Source organism: Dermacentor silvarum, chromosome 2 (assembly GCF_013339745.2).
Source record: "Dermacentor silvarum isolate Dsil-2018 chromosome 2, BIME_Dsil_1.4, whole genome shotgun sequence".
NCBI lineage: Eukaryota > Metazoa > Arthropoda > Arachnida > Ixodida > Ixodidae > Dermacentor > Dermacentor silvarum.
The window spans coordinates 175,521,451-175,539,431 of record NC_051155.1 but is presented as its reverse complement, the minus strand read 5'-3'; the positions used below and the strand labels follow the sequence as shown (position 1 = coordinate 175,539,431).

Here is a 17,981-nt window from a genome sequence, read left to right as displayed (position 1 = left end):
AAAGAGAGCAGCCACGTGATTCAAAGGACACTTTTTTTATTAACCAGCTTCCGTAGCTATTTTTCTCATTTCTGCCAGTCGTGACTCTCACTGAGTATCTGGAAGTTTCCTCAGAAGGCCCGTTAAGAACGGTAAGCTTAAATTTTTCATTTTTACTCTGTGGCCGCTATCGGCTGTCAAGCACGGTACATGGTGCATGTGCCGCCCGAATCCCTTGGTTCGTGGAAATCGCGCCAACGCTGTCTGTTTAGTGTGAAAGGAGTCAGTTTGGTAATTATCGCAGATAGCAACTTCAGAATATCAGTCCTTTCAGTTCTCTTTGCAGTGAGATGGTTGCGGTGGGAGCCCGCACCGCTTCTCGTCTATCGGCGATGATGTTACAGCGAATATCATTGGCCCTGAGCAGGGCTGGAGACGGTCGTAGCCAATGAGCACATTTGTTATATGTCCGGTTGCTGCCGTTCTTTGTTTTCTTTTTTGTGTGTGTGGTGTGGTAATAAAGTAAAAAGGACTTTTGGTACGGGGCCGGTGGCTGTGAGTACGAGCAAAAGTTCCACATATTCTCGGCTTTATTCACCTTTTGTGCCTGTTTCTGTCGAGAGCTTCCTTGGCGCGCCGCGTGAGCTTCCATCGCGCTCGCGTTCCGCAGCATTCTTTTTCCTAACCAAAACTTGAAACTCGATACAAGATCTCAAAAGTATCGTCTCATTCTGTCCACCGAGACAGAAAGCTTAATGTCAATTCTCGTGCGTCGTTTTCGGTATGGGCTCTCGCGAATTGCTAAATGATCGAGGAGATACCGGCCGACGAGGAAAGGACAGATGGGGGGGCATGTCTACTTCGCTGCTTTCCGCTCGCGCAGCCGTTCTCCTCCGGAGCGCTCTGGCTTGGCGGACGACTGACAGCAGAACAGTTAGCTAGGCGTGCTTCACTACTATTAGCAGCACTCCGTTTCTATAGTGCGATTCTGTGCTGTTTAACCTCGTCCCACGATTGTGGTGTTAAATCTGTGAGCGCCCAACCGTTGAACGTCTTGTGGTCCTTGAAAAGGTGGTGTGCTCAGCACAGTTCAAAGTCGGCTCTCCCTTTCTTCGCAGCTTTTGTAGTCTTTCGATCGTTTCTTTTTCTTCTGTTTAGTGTACCCGATCTTCGTAGTGTCCGTGTACTACCCATAAATGGCAACGCGTTAACTGCCCAATCTGTGGCGCAGAGAGGCGCATTTTAAATTGCACGCTTGGCTTCGTCGACAACATATCAATATGGCGAGGCATTATTGTTCTGATTTGGCCCGAATCACTATTACTTGTGAGTTTTTCTCTCCACCAAGGTCATGTGCGCAAACAAGACGTAAGCTAACGGGCTTCTCGGTAGCAGCGGTCTGCCCGTTAACGATAAACCGCGCGCCGTGCTTCGGTGTCGCTTGGCTGTTCTCGGGTGTATATAGAACTATCCGTTCCCTGAGTGCAGTGACGCAGGCTGGGCTGCCCGTATCTGTCCTTCAGCGAGCCCGTAATGCCCACATTTGCTGCCCTATGTGTATGTGCCGTGATTATTTCGAGCGTGCCGACAGCATGGTGTTACCTGAGTCATGCCACAAAGCATCGGGCAAAAGCTTGAGCGCGAAATTTTAACGTTGTCTTGTTCTTGTTTTCATTACTAGCCACTTTTATGCGTCGTAAAAATTTAACGGCTGTGAACGCATAGTAGGTTGGCCGGTATACCATACGTGTTACAATTTTTCCTCTATTGTTAGTACATTCTAAATTTAATGACAGCGTGTGGGTGCTCTCAGAACTAATATTATGGTCATTAGAAAACATTTGGCGAGATGTTATGTAGAAGACAGTTTGGATGCATTGTTTCAGTTATAACGATACTGTGAAAAAAGAGTACTGCCGAGTTTTGTTCTACAGAAGAGTACAAATGACGTTAAAAGCTGTAGCAAACATGTAATTGGTGGTGCAGCCTGTGTGTAACTCTTGAAATTAACACAAGTAGCCGCATTAAAATTTGGTTTATCACAAGCTGGAATGTTAATCCTCACCAATTAAATGTTTAATATACATGCAGTGGAACAGAAACACAAATCCTGGAGAGAACTGGTGCGTTTTATCCCAGTGCTGCCCAGAAAGTTTTGATGGCATCATTTTTGTGCACCTGTATTTGGTTGCATTATTTATTATCTGCATGCATTACCTACTAAGTGTGTGACACGTACTGCTTTTTGAAAACTAAGTAAATGTTCCAGGTTTATGTCGCTGTGTCAGGACTCGCAGCCACCAAGAAAGGTTTTCGTGGTTTTGTTAATGTATTTGACCAAAGCTAACATCAACACTGCACTTTAAAAGCAAACCGTTAGAATTTATCTCGTCAAACAGTGCGTGGAAGACCCCTTGTGAAGGCTGTGAAAACATTCCCTCCATTTGCAAATTGGCCCCGCTGAAGAGCACCTTGTATTTAAAAAAAATGAAGGGAAAGAAACTCTACAATGAGCTCCAAAATGCGTCAATTGGAAACAAAAAGATTGTTTGCTATCCTTTGTTCAGTAAGGTCACATTTGACAAAATGTAAGATTTCCCAGCAAGCCAAGGTTCAGTGTGAGCTTCAACCAAGGATATTGTTGAAATACACCACACAAAATGTCAAGTTGTTTTTTGGTCACTGCAGGCAAGTACATGAGGTGCAGATGAAGACTGCAGCATAAATCAACACGCCTAGCAGAATGGATGTGGACCCACCACCGCCTCTCGGCACAGGCTCTAACCTAAAGCGTTCGTCGAGTGCGCCCATGATCAATGTTTTGGGAAACACGCCCACATTCAGGTGAGTTCCAGGAACACTTCTGTCGCCTCACTCTTGGGTTGATCACTCTCAGGGACATCTTTGCTTTTGTGTGATCTAACATCCAGCGTGAGGCCTTGCTTAAGTTATGGACTTGTGAACGCACTGAGAAACTTTGTTGCCTGGAAGTAACAGTGGAGAGCCATGTTTCATTCCTTTTATCATATTCACTTCCATCTGTTAGGGGGATTTCAATGTGTGCTAATAATATCCCTGAAGGTGATCAATTAGCGAATGGGGCTTCTGTGTAATTTATTTATTTTCATTACCTTCAATGCCCAAAGGCGTTATAGAAGGGAGTGGGAGAGAAAAAAATTGCATGATTGTTGCGATTGTTTGTGGCTAGTATGTACAATAATAATCGTTGACAGTGGATGTAAATGCAGAAACACTTGGAATGGTGACAATGGAGGTGGGAAGATGGGTCCATTCCTTCGATGTCTTTGGCAAGAATGAATCGGAAAATAAAATAGTGGGCAAAAAGGGACTTCAGCATTATGACGGTGATTAGTACGACAAGGCAAATAAGATGTCTTAAGAAGTTCATTTTTCAGATGTAGATTATGAAAAATCTTATGAAATAAGGATAAACGAAGCACTTTTATGTGCGGAGAAAGGTTAGGTAATTGACCAATACAGTTTCAGATGTTTAGTCAAAATTTGTCCGCTCCCCTACCCTTCCCTGCAAAGGGATGCCCTTAACCAGACGATATCTCAAACGAGATCAACGAAAGTGAACTGGATCAACATCACAGGTGCTCTTTTTCCCGGTCAGTATTGGTTTCACTGAGCCAGCAGAGATAAAATAAGTGTTCGCTTAAATCGCAGAAGAACTTATATATTTCATATTTTATTGTCCAGCTAAAGGATGTTTGGGATGGGCTTTCCACTGCAAATCAAATGCAGTAACTATATCAGATCAATAATTAAGAATTTAAGAGAACTTTATTATGTACATGCTTAACGCTTGAATCACTGTATTGGAGGCTATCGCTCAAGGCAATCAGATAGTAAAGGTCTCCGTAAATTACATTGCCTTAATATTGAAAATTTGCTGGAAAAAAAATTGTATATTTGTATGTGTGCCTGTTAGTGTGTGTGATGAAGTGCATTGTTTTGTGTCATGTTGCATTAACATTAAATAATTTAAAGAAGAATGTGTGACTACTTCAAGCTGAATTCAATGTGAGTGTGCTTTATGTGTAAATGGTTTAGTATATTCTATTTAGTGATCACGATGATGTTACCAGAAATAGCGAACGTGTTGCCTGTAAGGTTTTCCTGTCATCAGCAACACAGCTGTATTGAGTGCCATCAATCTCAGCACTGGGCAGGCGACCTAGCAGGAAAATGCGCGTTGACGTCACTAAAAGGAAGGTCCAGTGAACACCATCTTTTCAACCAATGCACACGGAGCACATGTGGTCGCTTGACTTACTGGCTTAGGTTTGTTCTCGCGCTCTTTAATTCTCTGCAGAGTGCATTCGATAATGACAAGGGTTTGCATTAAGTAAGTGTTTCTTGGTGTTGTATTTTGTTTTTCATTTTTAATACAAGGAAAGAGTGACAAATTATTGTTTGCTGCTAGGCTCCAGTGTCCTTACTACTCAATTCAAGTGCTTGCCTGCCTCTTATGTGTAATGCTTTTAAACATTTATGTTCAGGAAGTTTTAATTTAAATAAGTAATCTCACAAGGACTGCATGTCTGGGATTTGAAGGGCTGTTTGTTTTCTCTTGTCTACTGACTGAAAGTCCGAAGAGGGGTTCTTTACCTCTGCTTCCTTTTATGGAGCCCATAAAGTTTCCTACAAAAATTACTACAGGGAACTCTGGCACTGTGAGCATTACGCTATCATGAAAATGGTGGTTAATGAATAAATATGAACCTTTGTGCTTGTGGCTTCAAACGTTCTAGTGGTGTTATTTATTATGCTTTATCTTTCTAAATTTCCAAGCACTCTTAGTTTTCTAAACACGACAAGGCCATTAGTCAATCGTTGACAACCATTACGAATTAATGCAATATGTTGTTGAATAGGAACAATTTGCAAAGACAAAAAGCTGTTTGAAGCCAGAAGAACGAAGTTTAGGCAAATCCATGTACTAACTATCATGCTGGTGTAACCACTATACTTGCAGCTGCCGTAGACATTAACAGAAGAGTTCCCTGTAGTCATTTTTGTAGGAAACTATGATGGAGCCTGCTTTGGTAAAGCTTTGATAAGTTGCTGTACAACAGATGTAGCTGCGTGACAAGGTTAAAAGGTCAAGCTTCCCACTTGTCTAGCATCACCTATAGATGAATTTTATTACTCTTCATTCAGAGTAGATGTAACTGGCGCTGTTCCCTCTGTTTTCGTTGTGTGTTTGTATAACAGGGAGGCTCTCTCTCCGCTGGTGCTAAGCATCCCACGAACGAGGCGCTTCAGTGCAAGCTTCAGTCCCAACCACTCACCTTCGGTAAGTTTGGGGTGAAGTGGCCTCACAAATAACTTTCGAAGACCTTGGGCCGTATTCTGAAACATCCCACTTTGGCGATAGTTCGCCTAGGCGATAGTCACGTTCAGTAAATCAACCAGCTGCTTACCCAGTGACGTCAGCATGCACTACCAACATGCGCACTCGAACACTTTGCAACACACGAGAAAGCGTACCGTGCGAGTGGAGAGTGGCTCCTCAGTGTTTAACTCAGAGTGTTAATTTCGAATGTATCGGCCGCAGTACGACACAGGTGTGTTTGCTTATACAATATATGTCGGGAGCATCCAATGAAACCGTGACATGCACCGGAACTACTAGAAGGCGCGACTTACATACCTGCCGGGAGACTCCCGGATTTGGACCATTTCTTCCGGTTGTACGGTTGATAGGAAAATCTCCCGGAAATTGCTGTTATGTCCCGTTCCCGCGTCCAGCGCTTTGTCAGGCCATATTGGTGAAAAAATCCAACCCAATCTAATCCAGTTAGATGTTCATTGCGCAAAACATTGTTAAGAAAGTAGTAAGGAAACCCTATACATGCGCTATTTCGTTAACCGCAGAGCCGCTGCTTGCGCTGTCGGGCTTGTTTGGTGCCATAGTGGCCCTAGTCCCATTAAGCTAGCCAGCGAATGCCGCTTTCCGCAACTAGCAGCACTAGACTCTCCATCGTTCTCTTCAGCGTCAGCCGCTCTGGCAGTGTGTAGGCTTACGGTCAGTCATGGCTTTAAAAGCAAGGAGCGCTAGCGCAAGAAGTATCTTCAAGTACTTTTAATGTAGTGCTCAGCCAAAGTGACGCTGGGTATTTTGTTGATACCACAGAGCAATGCAGAGTGCGAGCGGCAATTTAACATTGTGAAAAATACGAGGACACATTGCCGCTCGTCTATGTATCGCTCGTTCAGTACGCTGGGAAATGTCAACCTCGCAAAATGTGAAAGAAATGGGAATTTCTTACAATCAAACATTATCTGAAGAATTTTTGAACACCTGCCGCGGTTGCTTAGACGCTTTCGCATTGCGCTGCTAAGCACGAGTTCGCGGGATCACATCTAGGCCGCCGCGGCCAATTTTAGTTGGGGGCGAAATGCAAGAACACCCGTGTGTTGTCCATTGGGTGCACTTTAAAGAAACCCAGGTGGTCGAATTTAATCTGGAGATCCCCACTACGGCGTGCCTCATAATCAGATGGTGGTTGAGGGACGTAAGACCCGAGATTTTAATTAAATTTTCAAAAATTTTTGAAGACAGAATTAGTAAAAACAAAATGCTTGCAAAAGTGAGACCTTGATGTTCATGTGGTAGTTTGTATATCTGTAAATAAAATTGTAAGGAAGTTCTTCTGGGAGTACTCGAACATATCAAAATTGGGGGGGGGGGGGTGTTGTGAAACCGACTGACTCCCCCCCCCTCCCCCGGTCGAAAGTCCTACCGAATTTAGTTTCTCAGAACTCGGCAGGTATGGATTATTTTACAGTTTTTCTCAAACAGTCAATCAGCGCGCGCCTAAAGGCGAACTGTCGCCGAAGTAGAACGTTTCAGAATATGGGCCCCTTGTCACTCTTGTCTGCAGCACTGCGCTATTGTGCTGCCAATGAAAAAAAAAGTGAGTGCTTGGACTGTGATCATTATGTTTGTGCATTACGTTTGTGACTTTCTGTGTCTATGCACCTGCCACTGCATGCAAGCTTTGTCTCAAGTTTGGTGCTACTCATTAAAGAAATTATCACCTCATGATAATTGGCCTTCATCCCACAGTGATTACCATTTTCAGTCTTGTTGGCATTGCCTTTTTAAATTATTTTCTGGTGATCTCTCAGTGTTTTTTTTTTTTTTTTTTGTAAGCAATATTTAGGTGTTTGTAGCATTGTTGACCTGAACTGAACTTGTGCCTTATGCCTACTAAAAGAGAGAGGGACACTCTGTACTTCGGTGACCATTGTTGAATAAGAGAATGCACCGAAAGCAACGAAATTTTTTGGAGAAGAATGCAGGCAAAAAAAAATCATCTGTGGGGTTATTTGCTTCCTAATTAGTCAAAATTTGAAGGTAGCTTATTGCAATGTGTAAAAGGCAGAGAGAAAGAAATACTTTAGGAGGGGAATTTGTCTGGCCACGACAGTGCGTGTGAGTGGGGCAATAGCATCACGGTTTGGCGAGGAGGAAATGCAGTTTTCGTTGCAGCACAACAGATGACACGACAGGTGCATTCCCATTATTAACATGCTCTTCGATGGGTGCGACGAAAAAAAAATTTGATATCGCCCCATATTTTGTCAGTTTTCCGAGATTTCAATCAATAATTTCAAGAAACAGAAGTGACGGACGTTTTAGCAGCAGTAATTGGTTAGTACTGCTTGAATTACATGCCATGCTGCCCCTGAAATGAGCTTCCAGCAGTATCCCTGATGCCGGCCCCACGAAATAGAGAGACACTAAAGGCAACTATTAGGTCAAGCTAAAGTGATAGATTAGTGCTCAAGAACATCTAGGGTGTCCATATTATCGCGAACAGAGCTTTAGTAATAGAAAAGTTAAATCCAGGACATGGGGATGAGAGACTCTCCCGGGACATTCAAGTGCTAGCCTGATAATGAAGGCACTACTCATCATAATTTTGTCACTGAAGGCACTACCCATCATAATTTTGTCACTAGGACTGAACCACTGGTAATAAAAAGATCATTGCATTGCATTATAAGACGAAAGAAAATGCTACTTGTCCAGTTATATTTGATTTTAAGAAACAACTCATTGACGTTACCCTTGACAACGACGCGGGTGGTCGTTGTCCTTTTCTAGAGAACATAAGTGAATAAAACTTCGCAGTGTGTAAGAAGCCAAAACCTGAATAAGCAGAAAAATGTGTGCCCTTTTGTTCTTCGGTAGAAAATATTGATTTGTCTCATCGTGTCCCCCTGTCAGACTTGCACAGCTTTCTTTGCCCCATAGCACACCACTAAGATGCTCTAGACAAAAGTGACGTGTTGTACACATTTGTGGGGAAGCCTGCCTTTGTTGAAAGTGTAATGACACTGGCTTGTTAGTTTCTGTGAAGTGTCAAGTGGCCATTTTGATGCATGCATTCTTTTTGCTCACTTACTCAATTGCACTTGAATTTTAATCAAGGAGTAAGAAGGAATAACTTGCCGTGGAGGCATTAGGTGGATGAAAGGCTGCCCGCACGTTTATTACTGGTGCTTTGGGACTTACGTTGTTTAAATTCTGCTAAGTCCTACACTTAAGCATTTCACTTGAAGAGACAGGAGCACAACCTTAATCGCCAAGTAGGAAGGAAACTGCTGAATCTGATGCCTAACTTGCCACCTTGCAGTCGCCACTAGCTGCAGTACCATCCCGTGTGAGCCAAATCAAGCATGAAGAGGGCATGGACGTCATGATCAGGGAGACTGCCCACGAAAAGTAAGCCATGCTCACCGTGATTTTAATTATTTCATCTGTGTCTCGAAATGCGTTTCGATACTACACCCTCATTGCAGAGCACTCCAGCTGTAGCAGTTAGGTTCTGATGTGGGCAGAATGCACAAATTGCTCTTGTATGCGGGTTTAGGCACATGTTTAAAAAAGCTAGGGGGCCAATGTATTAAGCCTGAGCTCTGTGCTAGTACATCTCTCATGTTACAGGTGCTGATGTGGGGTGTTAAACCCCTTGAATTGGTTGTTTACAACAGCCTCGGTTCATAAATACATAGAAAGGTCAAGAGTTGAATCTTTTACAAAATGATTTTGTGTAGTCACTGAACCAGTATCGTGAGACTAGACTTCTGGCGTCCATTTTGTAATAAGCCTGGCAACCTCAAAATGTAGCCTGTTGCTTTGCAATGTGCACTTAATATTTATTTTATGTTGCTTGCATCTTAAGACTCTTCTGGTTCCAAAAACCTGTGCTGCAAAAATGTAAAAATGCATGAAGTATAGAAGTGGCTGAAAGATGGATGTCTGTGTGATTGCTGGAGCTGCCAGTGTCCTTTTGTGTAGCAGGTTTCTGTCATTTGTTGTTTGACAGCAATTATTTACCAATATCACGCAAATTTCCAAGACGGTTTTGCATTGTTCTAGTATGCTACATGTAAAATAGTCCATTTTTCTCCCATACAGGAAATATTTTTCTACGTTTAGATGTGCAGCGTAAAGTTCTAGGTGTAATGAAGTTTGCAGAAAAGTCTCACATTTATTCTCTTGCACTGCCCATATACAAATTCCTGTAACACCCCAGCCTAGGCTAAAGCCGTTTCGGTGAAAAGGGCATTAATTAATTAATTCATTCATTCATTCTTCTTATTTTGTTTGTATACAAAGATGCAAATTGTAGGTCATAGCTTCGAAAAAAGGCTTTTTAACATGTTTCACACGCAAGGGCTATCAATATTCTTTGCTTGCACATGCCAAGGGTTTTTTCTATTAAACATCGTCAATCTGAATTTTTCTGCCACATCCAGGGAGGTGCAGTCAAAGCTACAGATATCGCAATCCTGGGATGACCTGTCTTTGGTAAGTGGTCAAAGTAGCTAAGCTTACTAGCCTTTTGCATGGTAACTAACTCTGCACCTCACATTCTACGATACAGTGATATGAACAAAGGTGGGGAACACAGTGAATAATCATGAAAATATTGGAATGGTTACCCCAATTAACTTGTGTAGTTATTAGTATGTTGTTAATCTGGAGTGTTTAGCATTTTAATAGTGCCATGTGACTAGTTTTGTTAATGCACAAGTGCTCTCTTGCAGTTCGCATCTACAACATCAAAGTAGGGTGCTGTTAGTCACTGCCGATAACTTGACCTTGAAGGGATGGTCCTGATTGTCCTGCATTTCTGGGCATGGCTTTGTTGCGTCCACTGCCCCATTGTGCTAAATTGCTCTCTTGCTCATTTTTGTTTTTAAGGAATGCATGCTGGATGACTTCTGACCACACTTTCATTAGATTAAGTTCAAAGCCTCACTTGAAAGCATTAATTACTATGCCTAGCATTGTTTATGTCTAGCATTGCAACTGAGACTGAACCTTGGAGCACCTCTTGTGATGTAGGTGAAGTGCCAGGTGAAAGTGCTGGGATATTGTTCTTTGTGTTCAACCTCAATCTGAAGGCAGTTCATTATCAATGCACAACAATACTTTTGCAAGGAATTTGCTAGAGTGTAGGGCTAGTGCTTGGTACGATCATAATTTGAAATGCCTATGTTTGATGTGAGCAACTTCTGTTGTATTTGTCAGCGTTATGTAAACTTATGTGCGGACTTTCATCTGGAATGTGCTAGAGGATGTTTGATATCTATGATAGTACAAGATGTTCAAGTTTGATCTAAGCAGTTTTGATTGTACTTGCCGCTGTTTCCTAATGGACGTGCGGGGCCATCTCTTCTGCAGGGTGACAGCTGCCTAGGCGATGGAGGCAAGCGGCCCCGGTCCCTCACCGACCCCCTTCACATCTTTACACCGCCCCCGGGCATCTGCAATTCCCCCTCGCCAACACGCGCTGGCAAGGTCTCCGCCTTTATGTCATCTTCCACTGGCTTCTCACTTGAGGTCAATCGACTATGTGGACAATGGTGTGCGATGCGTCTGCCCATAGCACTTGTGAGAGCAACGATCGCTGCCTATTTGGTGCGGAAAGACAATCAGCCATTTTCAGAACCAGTCATCTTGGGTTCTTTGCAGAATACTAGTTTAGGGCGCATGTTGCAGTTGTAGAATTCAAGCCAGGCAATAAGCCAGTGCACCAGTCGGCCAGTCAACAGCCGGCCACACAAGTTTGCCAGTCAGAACTGGTCACCAGTTTTATTTTTCTCTCTCGTATGATGAACACATTGCTTCTGCTGAAACTTATTCGCATTCCTTCGAATTTTCGTTCAGTTCACTTTGGCTTTCGTTAGATTGTGGTTGTCTCTGAAACCATGCAAAGTGTTTACTAGCAGTGGGGTTGAAGACCATTTCATGCTTAAGGCACTTCGTATAATACACCAATACACACGGGGCATTTTCGATCGCTATCAGGCTTGCTGAACCCGAACGAGCTCCCTTCCGCAGCTTGCGCAAAGGAGTCTATCATGATTGAGAAATTCAATTTCCATTCGGTTCGTTTGCATGCGCAAATGCCCTGTGTGATTGGGGTTTAATACGTACCGAGTTCCGCCTGCTTTTAGTGTCCTGTCTGCAACTGCAGTCTTTGCAGCGACTTTTTATAGCTGAGGCTTGTTTTCTTACTGAAAGGAGGGTTAGAAATGGGTAGTGGAATAGCAGAACAAGCCTCTTCAAATTATTGTCTCTGCACCTAAAGTCGATCTGCACTGTAGTTATCCTGTCATTTCAAAGACTGTTGTCCATGTTTGTGTGAGCACATCTTGCATCACAGCTAAGAAGCAATAAACAAAGGGCTACTTTCTCTCTATTTTGCAGCAATGCTTTTCGCCATCTATGTGTGCTTCAAGCAAGCAAGCGTTTTCTCCTAGTCCCAGCCCCAGTCCTACAAGGAAGGCATTTGCAACAAGGTTAGTGCCACAGCTCCAGATGGCACTGCAAGTGCCAGCACTGAAACTAGAGGCTTTACATTTATTGTTTGACCACGTGCTAAGCTGCTCAGGAACGGTGCAGCTTGTTGTGCACCTGAGGCACATTGTTCACGATGGAAAGCTTCCGGCAAGTCAAGCATTGAAGTGCTTGCTTCTGTGGGATGACATATAAGCTTCTTTTATTTAAAAGTACAGCTGTGGCCACTTGGTGACTTACAATGTGAGCCAGTCGGAAACCTATGTTTGGCCAAGCATGAAACAGAGTGCTATAGTGGTGAAGGAAGCCCAAAGGCAGGACACAGCTTAGGAATGCAGGACACAATGCTGTGTCCTGTGTTCTTAAAGGGCAACTGCAGCAAAATTCTGTATTGCATAAAAAACCTTGCTTCTGATAGATATGAAGAAACTTCCATGCAAAACTTTACGTCTACAGTTGAACCCGGATATATTGAATCTGAAGGGGATCACAAAAAAATTCGATATATAGGTAATTCGATATATAAAATAAAATTTTTATATGAAAATTTTCATGATAATTTTACTGCTGTTAGCAAATATAAACTTTTTTTAATACGAATCGAATACAAATAGTGAGTATTGAATAATGAATTATAAATTTAATAATAGAACAGGGACGCATATATTTATAGCAGGTATGTTTATTTCGGTTTAATTAGGTACCACGTCTGCACTGACAAGTGCAAAAAAAAAAAAAAAAACAGCTATCGGGGACAGAGGACCAATTTTAAACTCAAGATCACTCGTCAGTAACAAAACTAGATGAATAGCTGAACACCTTTAGAGCCTGGTTTCCAACAAGCTTTTCAAGAAAAAAATGGCTGCTGTATGACCACCTGTCTAGGAAAGCTAAATAAATCATTGGGAAATTGTTTAAAGGGGTCCTAAACCACCCCTCGGTCTTGATGAAAAAACAGTCCGTGGATAGTGTATACGCTGCTGCGAACATCTCAGACAAATTTAGCAGTCATCCGCAGCGCGTGGAGTCACCTTTTTCTCAAACACTCTTTTTAACGGAAGCCTACTCCTCACTCTTTTCTGGATGCTTTATTTTGTAATATAGCAGATTCCCATATGCAGCTGCTATTGCCCAATAGCTGACATCAATCGAGAAGGGTGTTTGGATCAGTGCGCTTCTTCCTACTGTTACGGTGTATATTTATTGACACAGTTTAATAAACAGACTGAAGGAAGTGAAAACCAGATTTCTAATTTCAATAATAATTATGTACTTCCGGAAAAAAGCTGACTATCGTGTGCTCACACTCGGCCACGGCCGCCTGCGTAGGAATTAACCTTTGGCCACCGTGCTTATCGGTGTCTTAGCCATCGGGTCTCGTTAATTTTAACTAGTTTTGAGCACTCGACTAGCCTCGAACCACACTAAACTTACGGTCAGTCCACACGCACGCTTGCCAGCGTGTGCTCGCTCCTGGTTAGATGCCTTGGCAGCCTTTTCTTCGTATTGAGCTATTGATAGCACTTCAAAATGCTCAAGTTGGATGTGGCTACTGCCGTTGGTCAAGCTGGTGCAGGTCAAAGCCGGTCCAGACCATGTAGCACGGCCAGACTGTAGCGTATGAGCGCCAGTGCGCACTCAAGCCCTGTCATGCACGAAGCCAACGCTGCGCATATGCACTACAATTGCATGTAGCTGCGGTCTGCTACGTAGCGTAGATACCACTGCCGCCGCGGGGTGCCGCATTGAGTCCGCTGGCTTCGCACACTGCAGCTCGCTGAGGACAACTGCGTTTGGCGTGTCATAGGCGCCAAAGTTGGAAATAGTGGCGTTTACGTGATCATCCAAAATCAAATTTTAACTGCGCGCCACGATGACTTTCAGTAAGCAGAGCATTGTGGGCACACCCCGCTCCTGTGTAGCCTTCGCAGTGCAAGGCATTGAAGAAGTGGGAGCACCGCGACAGGGGTGTTTGATTGCTAATGACTCCACTTCTGCTGAATGCATTTAAGTACTTCTTGGGACAAGGCATTTCTGGAATAGTTTATTTTAACTTCAAATGGATTTCTCGACTTTGATAAAAAGTGGTTCAGTTGAGAAGAATTTAAGAAGAAAAAGAAAGCAGTTGAAGGACTTGTGTGCAGTAGACATTTGTAAAATGGCCTGTTACGAGGAAAACATCACAGGTTGTAGCACAAAAGATAAAACTGCTACATGACTAGACTGCGAAAAACACAAAATGACAGACTACAAGCAAAACTTGCAGGCCTTCACTGCAAAACTGAAAACAGTTTGCATTGTTGTTTCGTTTGCCTATGTTGTTTCGGTATTGCTTCGAGAACTTTTCTCATTGTCTTGCTTCTGATAACTTGCGACACTTTGTTTAGCAGACGGAGATCAGAAGCCAGAGTTTAACATTCGGTTGCTTCGAAATATTTGGCTAACTTGGGCAATACCAAATAGTTCCTTCTCGAATACAAATAGGTAGTGTGTAGTACAGTTGACTTCCATTAATTCAACCCTAACTGGACCAATGAAATTGAATGAATTATCTGGCAGGTTGAATTAAACAAGATGCAGAAAAAACACTAAAGCCCACCGCTGATTCATTTGACAGTACAGTGGAATCTCGTTGGTACGATTCTGCATAATATGTTTTTCTGGATAATATGTTTCTTTTTCTTTTCCCGCTAATACGATTTGGTTGACGTCAGATAATACGATTTTTAGATGACACACATTACTTTCCGGTTCCCGTGAAGATTGTATCGAGATTCCAGTGTATTTGTCCGATTCTAACATGCCCCCAAATCAAGTGCATGCCCACTTTCTGTGTGTCTAAAGCAGAAAACATGCATAGAATTGACATTAAAGCTCCTAAAGAAAGTAGAAATGTAACGCGCACCTGAATTATTAGCAAGAGAGATGGGAGAGTCTAATATGTGCTTGCACAATAGCAGCCGGTTTCCTAAAGTTAGCTTTGCTGCAATACATTCGTGTTATGTGGTAAAGCAGACAAATCCTTCAAAGGCGATTTTGGTTTCGTATCGGATCGCACAGTGCAGGCAATTTTCGGCCAATTCCATTAAAAAAAAGTTCACATTATAATTGGGTAAATGCCGTAATTGGATGTATTAGCTATGGTTGTTGCTGGAAAGTCTTAGGGTTGGCCGAAAATAGGTGTTTTCCGCAGTGTGTCGGAACGGAACGAAAACAAAACGAACAAGCGATATTTTTGACCGGAACAAAAACGTAACCAAGATGTTATTTATTATTTTCTTCCGGAGTGAAGCCGAAATATTTCTTATAAGTTTTCGGTTCAAGGGGAAAGTCAGTAATCCGCAACAACCGACGTCAGGCAAGCGCTTATCTCAGGGGTCCGCATAAGTGTGCATCTCGGGCAGCGATAGTGCTAGCGATAGCCGGTCGAGTGCTTCACTACACTAAGCCTGCTGCTCGGTACGCTAGCAGAATGGTATCGTAGCAAAATCCAGGGCCTGCACGCTAAAGAGCTCATCGTTTCGTCTTCTACGGGTACAACGCTTTGTTATCAAAGCTTTTTTGTTCATTTATGTTCGTTTAAGTTCGTTTTATCGGGAAGAGCGGTCTTGCATTTCGGCAAGTACATTCGATGACAGGCTGCTTCTGAGATCATGCTCAGTGCCTTGACTCAAGGCACTGATCATGATCTCGGAATTCACAATTCAAATAGCCCGAATAGCGTGAAGCAAAGACGACGGCCTCACCTAGGGCAAGACGACTAGCACAAGTCCTCATCGTCAGCCGCATCACATTCACGCTGCCATATCAAACCACTCGCAAAACTGTTACCACGCCAATAGACAAATAAGTTGAGAGAAAAATATTTGAGAATTATGTTGAGAAACATACATAATGAGAAAGCTATTCTGAAATTATTGAGAAAAATAAATACTGTTTTTATTGTTACTTTGCTTCGAAAATTTTTGCAGCGAACTAAAACTGTTGTGAACCATTGCATTCTTTTTTTTTTTTTTTGTTTCGGAGCAGAACTGGAACGGAAATTTTTTCAGTGGAATGAAACTAAAACCAGAACGAAAAACATTCCGTTCTGTCACCGTAGTTTTCCACGGGAGATGACGTGTGTTCACCGCGTTCACTGTCCCCCTAAAGCTCTGCCGAGACGGACGCTGATTTGATCTCAATTTTAGCATCAAAATAATGAAAGTTCAGGGCCTGCAGAAATGCATGAGTGTCGGGTGAAAGCTCAGTCGGCATCGAATCAACAGAAAAATTGAATTAACCGAAGTCGAATTAATGGATGTCTACTGTATTTGATTCGTATTCAAGACTTCGAATATTTGCCCACCTCTAGTTTATTGCTAACTGATACTCGTAGCAAGTTTATAGCATTCAGATAGCACATTGTGGGCTTTTTTCTTACAGTGTCAACAGCATGTTTTGTTGTAAAATCCTTGACATTCTTGTGTTTTTCCTGCTGCTCATTTTTTTTTTTTTTCTCTTTGCCCTTGAAGAAGTCAAAGCCCCATCACGCTCAGGCCAAGCCAATTTCCTGTCAAACGAAAATGTGAGTTGCATTTCATGCCAGTATTTTGACAGTCTTGCTTTGTAATAGTACTTGAGGGTCTGTTCTGACTAGTGGCTGTGGGTACAAATGTGAAGGGCTTGCAGACATAGTGTCACCACTAGTTTCTCTTCACTGTCAGAGCAGTTAGCAAATTCTTAAACCATATGCAAAAAAAGTGTTACAATACTGCTACAGAATAAGTAAATGAGTGGTCAGGATAAAGGATCTGCGATTCCAGTCGCCAGCAGCTGCGACTGTGCTCTACCAAAACTTCTGTGGTGGTAGATGTGGGGCGAGATCTGGTGGCTCTGTTACCCATCTCTAGAGCTGCCAGTTTGAGCAGACCAACTTTGTCTTATTACATTGTCTTATTACATTGTCTCATTATATGGAGTTGCAGTATTCAAAAACTTCACACAAGTTGTATGCACTATGTGGACTTGATACTGAAATGGCCACCTTAAGAATAAGTTCTGATAAGATCATTTTAAAATTTTATCGATGCTTAAGCTGCACAACAGGCCATGCTTGTACATGTCAGTCCATAGCCACAGATGCATACTCACAGGTCAGTGCTTTTTGCACTTTTTGGTATTATCTCTGTCGGCCTATGCAAGTCTATGCAGTAGGTAGTTTAGTGAATTTTCTAAAGAAAGAAAAGGCACCTTAATAATTTCATACTGTTAAGTGTGCGATGGCCACACCCCAACTTTTTGTGCAAGCTCTTAACTTCTTAAGAAAAGGTTTGCCTATTACGCTCTTCTACAGTATAGACCACTTATAATGTAACCGCTTATAGTGCAGGACCGGATATAATAGTCTTTTCAGACTCCCGTTAATTTTCCCTTAGCACTCCATGTATACGCATACCGCTTACAGGGCAGCCACGTGAGACGAAATACCGGTTATAATGCGGCTTCCGCGGGAAAATCTCACCGACAAGGGCAGTAGCGAGCCCGCTTCTCGACGACGTGCGGCCACCGATGGGAGAGGAGATCAACGAGGGCGATGCAGAGGTGGAGCATGAGTCCAAGGGCGATAAAATCGTCGCCGCGCGCCGTGTGTGCGAGTGAAAGCGCACAGGGGACGCGCGCCTTCATGGAGAGCGAACGCACAGCGGAGAGCAAACGCAACTTGCATCGCGCGACAGGCCGTGGGGGTATTGGAGGTAGGGAGGGAGGGGGAGGCGATGCTGTGCTGCGGCGCCAAATGCGTATCTTGCAACCGGGACACAAGGGGAACTGGCGACGCAATCTCCCACGCAAAAGGAGCAAAGCGGGAAGGCAGCATGACTTGCGTTATAAGCGTTAGACTTACGTTATAAGCGGTCTACACTGTATATGGTACAGTGGAATCTCGATGATACGATCACGGCTAATACGAAATTCCGGATGATACGAATTTTTCTGTGGTCCCGACCGAGCCCCATTACTTTGCAACGTGCTAGGGAACGGTTGTTACGAATCGATTTTCGACCCGTGTCGGTTGATACGAATAAACGCCACCCCACCGACGGCCGCGAAAGAAAACAGCGCGCAGTCACACGCTTTCTCCTTTTCTCTTTTGGTGCGGAGGCGCGGACGC

General features: G+C 43.2%; 1 protein-coding gene across 4 annotated transcripts in view; it reads left to right on the top strand.

Annotated features, from left to right (window-relative positions):
• LOC119442182 (P2R1A-PPP2R2A-interacting phosphatase regulator 1) overlaps positions 1-17,981 on the top strand; it is a 36,137-nt gene continuing 18,156 nt past the window's right edge. The window contains exons 1-8 of one of the 4 annotated variants that reach the window (XM_037706947.2): positions 1-131; positions 2,668-2,823; positions 5,221-5,302; positions 8,655-8,743; positions 9,781-9,832; positions 10,712-10,828; positions 11,741-11,832; positions 16,345-16,397. In XM_037706947.2, the coding sequence (XP_037562875.1) occupies positions 2,723-2,823; positions 5,221-5,302; positions 8,655-8,743; positions 9,781-9,832; positions 10,712-10,828; positions 11,741-11,832; positions 16,345-16,397 (586 nt within the window). In that variant the 5' untranslated portion in view covers positions 1-131; positions 2,668-2,722. Of the gene's footprint in view, positions 132-168; positions 271-370; positions 535-576; positions 1,051-2,667; positions 2,824-5,220; positions 5,303-8,654; positions 8,744-9,780; positions 9,833-10,711; positions 10,829-11,740; positions 11,833-16,344; positions 16,398-17,981 lie in introns of those variants that run through there. The other 3 variants (XM_049661945.1, XM_037706948.2, XM_049661943.1) reach the window with 3 other exon arrangements.